At 33.2% G+C, this 6,588-nt stretch overlaps 2 protein-coding genes across 2 annotated transcripts in view; one reads left to right on the forward strand and one right to left on the reverse strand.

Annotated features, from left to right (window-relative positions):
• Positions 1-6,588, reverse strand: part of LOC129786570 (nuclear pore complex protein Nup88) — an 850,897-nt gene that overhangs the window by 627,528 nt on the left and 216,781 nt on the right. The window lies entirely within an intron of this gene.
• LOC129786574 (sodium/potassium/calcium exchanger 4-like) lies at positions 399-5,103 on the forward strand. The gene is made up of 5 exons (XM_055821679.1): positions 399-740; positions 2,930-3,237; positions 3,313-3,715; positions 3,788-4,432; positions 4,554-5,103. The coding sequence occupies exons 1-5, from the start codon at positions 656-658 to the stop codon at positions 4,874-4,876; spliced, it is 1,764 nt and encodes a 587-aa protein (XP_055677654.1). The 5' UTR covers positions 399-655; the 3' UTR covers positions 4,877-5,103.

A 6,588-nucleotide genomic window follows, 5' to 3' on the forward strand; every position in this document is an offset into this window, starting at 1 on the left:
ATGTCTCTGAGGTAGACAACACCCGGAGACAGTGAGAACCAAAGCCTTTGCCGAAGATACACAAATTATGCCTACAAAATTCTTTTACAACCAATAAATCAAATATGGGTCAAAACTAAACGCATTATTTTGATATTTCCTGGAAAAAAAATCAAAGATTAAGTGTTTATTTACGTCTAAATCTAAACCAATTGGATTTCCCTGATTTCCCCACGCACAAACACACCGAAAGATCCCACAGGTGGGAGAGCTAAAAGGTAAATCAAAGTATATTGATAAGACACCTTTCAAAGGTGATTCCACATTTTGGTTTTCTTTCGATAAGTGATTATGATAAATAGATTTGGAAGTCCACAACAAAATCCAATATCTGTCCGAGGTGTCCAAGACTAAAAGTCAGTTTGGTGGGATCCCTCGACTGAGACAGTTCAAGTGAAAAAAATAAAAATTAAACAGACATACAGCAAAGTCCAAAGAAAAAAAAAGTTCAATCCCCAAAGAAAATGTGAATTCTTGAAGGAATCCTAATTTAATTTTAAAAAAAAACTTCTTTTTCTTCAAACTTTTCATTCTTCCTTCAAATCCTCTCTTGTGATATTCTACCAAAGACTTTTTTTTTTGCCTAACTCTTCAGGACATTCAAAAGGACTCAGCAATGAGTAAAATACTTATTTTCCTAGGTCTCTGTATTGTCCTTTTGGGATACCTTGTTTGTGTTAATGGATACATCGTGCACACAGGTGAGAAAAACTAGATAATTCTCAATTTTGTTTAGAAATTAGAGAGTTTCGTCTTCTGCTCTTAACCATGACGTCGTTTAATCAATATCTGTCTGCAATGGATAATTATTTCTTCATCAGACTTTGGCAAAAAATGTGGATTAAAAGGAGGTATCGATAAAGAAAAAATGGGTGATATCAGTTTAATTAAAGTCTACTTGTGATCAGGTTAAAGTAACACAAAAAATCGCGATTAGGATTTGAATTTATAATTTTGCAAGCCTTTCCTGGATTTTTTTTTGTGTCGTGATTTATCAAAACACTTTTGACGTAGTTTTTTGTGCGTAAATGCAGGAAAGTGATTAAAAAATAAATGTAAAAAAATAATTAATTTTCTCACATTTTGATAGATTTAAAAGAAATTATTTTTTTTAGGTGTTTTAGTGAGCTTTTTATTAGCATTTCCTTCAATTGTTTGATTTAGGTCTCATATAATGTAATTTCACTGCATTTCTCTTCCTCAAAACATCCTTCAGAATCCATTTACCTAGAATAATTAAAAATTGAATATTTAGAGCTTTCTTTCAGTCAGAATTTTTTCTTAAGAGCTCAAAAGAACTTTCTTTGCGGTTTTTTCTTTTCTTCCTCTCCAGTTCTTGAAGGTTTTCTCTTTTGTTTTCCGTACCTACATATTTTTCAATATCTAACACTGCCAAAAAATTCCATTATATTATTATTTTAATGCAAATAAAAAATATAGAAATTAGAAAAATAAAATATTTCTTTTTCTAATTAAAAACTCATCTGCCTTAATTTTAAAGAGATTTGTGAGCTTTATTATTTTCTCATTAAATTTTGCTACTTAAACCACACGCAGTTTGTAAAAACGGTGATAAACATAGTTGCGTTAGTAGACGAAAAAATCCATTATATCATTGACGTCTTTTAGCTTAGGCTATATCAGTGACGCAACTACAGGTTAAATCTTTATACCTACTATCTAACACAACCTAAGCACAAAATCTTCAATCTTTGATCAATTAAATGATACTCAAAGTATTTTTCTTTAAAATAGATTTATTTTTAGCTCGATGAGGACATCAAACTGGGATTTTTTGTTGCTATATATCTAATAAAAGCTCTCTATGTAATAAACTAAGTAATTTTTGGAGCTTTTTGTCTTCCATTCATTTTACTTATAAAATGAAAGCTTGAGAAAAAAAACCCCGAAAAGCTTTCTTTGTTTAAATAATCACAATCAATGTGAATTGAAGGGGATTTTTTTATACTGATGTCCTCGTTAGAAAGCAAATGATAAAAGAAAGAATTTTTATTGTAAATTCGATAAGAACCCAGCGGAAACTGGCGAAAACGGTTCCGAACAAGAAAATGTTGCTTAATTTAATTTGCTAAAGGAAGTAAGAATTATTGAAGAAAAAAATTGTGCGCAGTTCTCTCAAAAGAACAATTGAACTTTCTGTAATCAGACTTAACTCTGAATCATTTAATAATCTTATGATTGAAATTCCAAGATAGAAATTCCCCAAAAAAAAAAAGAATATTAACATCTGACAGTAAAATGAGGAGCTTTGAAAGCTTCATAAGAGAAAAAATCTTCACACTAAAAATAATTTTACTAAAAAGCACGGAGAGAACTCTACTGTATTTTAGTAAATGTCATAGTTAGATTTTTTCTGATTATAAAATTTTAATAAAATGAAATTTATTTAAGTTACAGATTAAACATAAATTTTTACACTTTGTCTTACTAAATTTTAGTAAATCTCTATATGAGTTTTAGGTACATTTTTACTAAAATATTCCTAAAATTTAATTTTTCTGTGTTAATTTTTTTTCATTTTAAAGCCAATTGCCTTCTATTGGTACAAAAAAATAGTTATTTTTAGTAAATAAAAAAAAAAAAGAAATATAGAACTAAACATTTAGTGAAAATATCTGAAAGAATATTTTATTTAAACTAAACTGTTTAGGAAATTCACCGGTTTTAGGTTTAAAAAAGATTTTTTTTCCTGTAAAAGTACATTTACGAGAAGTTAAGTATCAAATTCACTAAAAGGAAATTTAGTATGTTCCTGAATTAATAAGAAATGTAATATCGTGTCGTTTTTGTGATTTATCAATAACAGCTAGTGGTGGCAATATGAGGAAAATTCCGTAAATATATACAATATTTTCTATTCGTTTATCAGATTTGGAGACAAGTATTGGTGATATGCCAATACAGGATGCTCCGCACGAAGTTCATTTGAACAAAACAAAAAGGCATTATTGGTTTCCCTTCAATGAGCGCGAGGAGAATCCGGAATGTCCCCCAGATTATGGGTCATCCATTGAAGATTTCCCCGATGACCTTTTCACCCAAGAACAGAGGCGACAAGGTGCAATTATACTTCACATTATTTGCGCTATATACTTCTTCACAATCACAGCAATGGTTATCAATTCATACTACATCCCGTGTATTGAGTGCATTTGTGAGGATTTAAATATTTCACCGGTAAGGAAGTTTAGATTGACTTTAGAAGTGAATTGAATCTTAAAGTAAATTTTGTATTATTGTGTCATTTGGTAGGATGTGGCAGCAGCAACATTTATGGCAACAGCAACAGCAATGCCAGAATTATTCACAAATACCATCTCAATCTTCCTTACGGACTCCGATATGGGTATTGGGACTGTTATTGGATCGATGATGTTCAATATTTTGGGCGTAACTTCAATTGTTTGTTTCTTTGCACGGGACACGTATCAAATTGAATGGTTCCCAATATCACGAGACTCCCTCCTGTACTTCATTCATGCAGCCTTTCTCACGGGCCTCGCATGGGATAATGAGATAATGTGGTGGGGAACCATAATTATGCTCATTTTGGTCGTCAATTACTACATTGTTATGATTTTTAATTCGAAAATTCAACGAAAAATTGTATATTTGGTTGAAAATAAATGCCTCTGCTGTCGAATTAAGAAATACGGTAAGAAAGCTCGGAGAATTTAACTAATTTTAATACAGAATAATGAATTTTTCTTTAAAAAATTTCTTTTAGATTTTGGTAATTCGACAATAGAAGAAGTGAGTGCTGGGGAAAAACCCCGAAAATCCGAGAAAGTCGTTCACATTTCCACCATTTCTCCGACAATCATTGAACCAACGAAAGAACCCTCGGAACCCCCAACTAGACCCGCAACACCCCCACCAGCACCACCACCAGCAAGACCATCAACAACATCAAATTCAAATCCCAACCCTAGGTCATCAATCCTCTCAAATATAATCCGACGACCCTCGGTGTCCCCCTCGGAAGATTCCCAGATCACAACGGAATTCCCACCACCACAGCTGGACCCCCGGAGGCCATCGTTAATGCTAAAGCCACCCATTACGAAACCCTTTGTCCTGTGGAACATGCCAAGATCCTCGATTACGCGGAGAGTTTGGTGGGTCTACACCTGGCCCATTCGTTTTGTTCTCACCTTCACCGTGCCATCGCCAAAGCGCATGCGACGCCTGTACCCACTAACATTCATCATGTGCATCATCTGGATTGCCATAAACTCATACATGATATTCTGGATGCTTACAGTTATCGGTTATACCTTCTACATTCCGGAATCAGTCATGGGAATGACCTTTCTGTCCTTCGGTGGGTGCACCCCTGAAGCTATCACTGGCTATATACTCACTCGCAAAGGTGATTAGATATTTTCTTTTCTGTGTGTTTTCTTTTACATAACACTCCCCCAATGCTGAACCCTTCCCAAAGAACATAAGTCTAAACACCTTGTCAATAATTAATTATCTTGTCGCCATAGAAATGGGTGGAATGTCCATTGCCAATGCCATTGGATCAAGTTCAGTAGCAATGATTTTATCACTCGGACTGCCATGGTTCATTCGTACAATGGTTGACGGTGCTGGATACACAGATGCCCACATTGCGCTCAAATCCAGCGGAATTCAATACATAATTGCCTCCCTACTTGCCGTCATAGCAATTATGTACTTCATTATTGCAGTAAGTAAGTTTAAGATTCGAAGAATTCTAGGACCATTCCTTATTGGTTTCTACATCATCTTCATCACATTGGCCATTCTTGTAGAAATGGATGTATTTATTGGTGGGATTCAATGCTAAGATTTTAATTTTTTACATTTAACCAAAATCATTTTTTTTCTACACCGCTACCTATTCATTTTTATTATAGTCATGAAAAATTTACTTAGGAAGGTTAATACTCATTGTATGTACATACATTTTTTTTGCAATAAACTTAATAAAATATAGATTAGGACCTAGAAGACCCCCAAGGAAGAAAAGGGGGCTGAAAGAAAGACGAAAAATAAACTCCAATACTAAAAGAATTTTATGTTTCATTCTCATGGGGGTTTTACCCTATTTGAGCTTTATTTGCTTTCACCCACTCTCACCGCTAAGGCAACCATCGAAATTCCACTGTCATTGATGGAAATTAATTGCACAGCAAAGGGTTCTTCACAGAGGGGATACTCAATGAGAGGATTCTTGGTCAATAGCTTTGGTCAAGAAGGAGTGGAGAGACTTTTGCGGCATAGAGAGAGAATTTTTTTATGAGCTTTGAGCTTTTTTTTAGAGACTTCTTGTAAGTTTTTTTATGTTAAATACCAGGCGTCTCCATTTATTCACCAAACTGCCTGGTAAATTTCAATGGGGGCGCCTGGTTATTAATATTCTTTCAGTGCAGAATTAGGAGTATATATTAAGATGGAGACGCCTGGTTGTTTTCTTACCCGGCGTCTCCATTGCTAATTATTATTGAAAAAAATTGAACGTTATAAAAACATTCTTAATTTGAAAAAAAACATTGAAAATCAATTAATTTCTTTAAAGAAAAATTAATTGAAAAGCATAGAAACTTATATTTCTCTACAAGATGCCTTCTTTATTAAAAGCTTCAATAACATGCAAAAAGTTCCCAGGTAAATAGTTTGTTCTTAACTCATCCGGAAAATATATAAGAAGCCATTAGAAATATTCATAGTGTTTTCTAAGAGTTTAATCAAACTATTTCTAAGAGCTTTTTGCGTTTGTGAGACTTTTAAAAAGTTTACAAATTATAAGAAATTTTCATAAACAATTTCATAAGAGTTTTCTTGCAAGAGTTTAGTCTACAGCTATTCATTTGAGTTTTCCACGTCTGTTGGAATTTATAAAAAAGAAACCTTTTAAAACCTTGTTTAAAATTTCTTGAAATATTTATATATTTCTTTAGAAGATTTTTGTGCTTTCTGTGAAATTTATCAAAATAAATAAATTGCAGTAAAAAGGTATTTTTCTTTAGTAACATTACATCCCCTTTCATTACGGAAAACACACCCTTTGTACCGAAATTACCAACGTCCAGAAAACACATATACAAATATAAACACAAAAGCACAGAGATGAAATGGGTGTGACGACGTGAGAGTGAGGATCTCTCCTCTCAAAAGCACGCGCTTAACATACAACCAAGCGCTGTACCATAAAATTACATTAAAATGGATTTAACTAAAGTGGTGGCAAATAAGGGAAAATATTAATGCATCGTTGAGCTTACGTCGTGCAGGTGGCACATGTGCGATGGGGGCGCCGGGTTGTCTTTTGCAATATGTTTGCATTTTGTTTTCACATGGAGCTTTTTTGGGCAATGAATCAACAAGTGTTTTAAAAAAGCTCTTATTGCTCTCTTTTTTCTTTGAAACGAAATTTTTGCAGAGGTATTTTCTTAAGTTATTTGCATGCAAAGTCTGTGATTTTAAGAGGAATTTTATGTATTTTTTTGTAAAGCAGAAGATTAATTAAAAAATTCCTTTGATTGTTGATTTTTTCAA

The sequence above is a fragment of the Lutzomyia longipalpis genome, chromosome 1 (assembly GCF_024334085.1).
Source record: "Lutzomyia longipalpis isolate SR_M1_2022 chromosome 1, ASM2433408v1".
Lineage (NCBI taxonomy): Eukaryota > Metazoa > Arthropoda > Insecta > Diptera > Psychodidae > Lutzomyia > Lutzomyia longipalpis.

Bases quoted from the DNA above. Each gene is read 5' to 3' on its own strand.
- LOC129786574 (XM_055821679.1), top strand. From the start codon at position 656: ATGAGTAAAATACTTATTTTCCTAGGTCTCTGTATTGTCCTTTTGGGA. The intron at 3,238-3,312 runs GTAAGGAAGTTT...GTCATTTGGTAG, and splicing joins AGGATTTAAATATTTCACCG to GATGTGGCAGCAGCAACATT. The intron at 3,716-3,787 runs GTAAGAAAGCTC...AATTTCTTTTAG, and splicing joins CTGTCGAATTAAGAAATACG to ATTTTGGTAATTCGACAATA.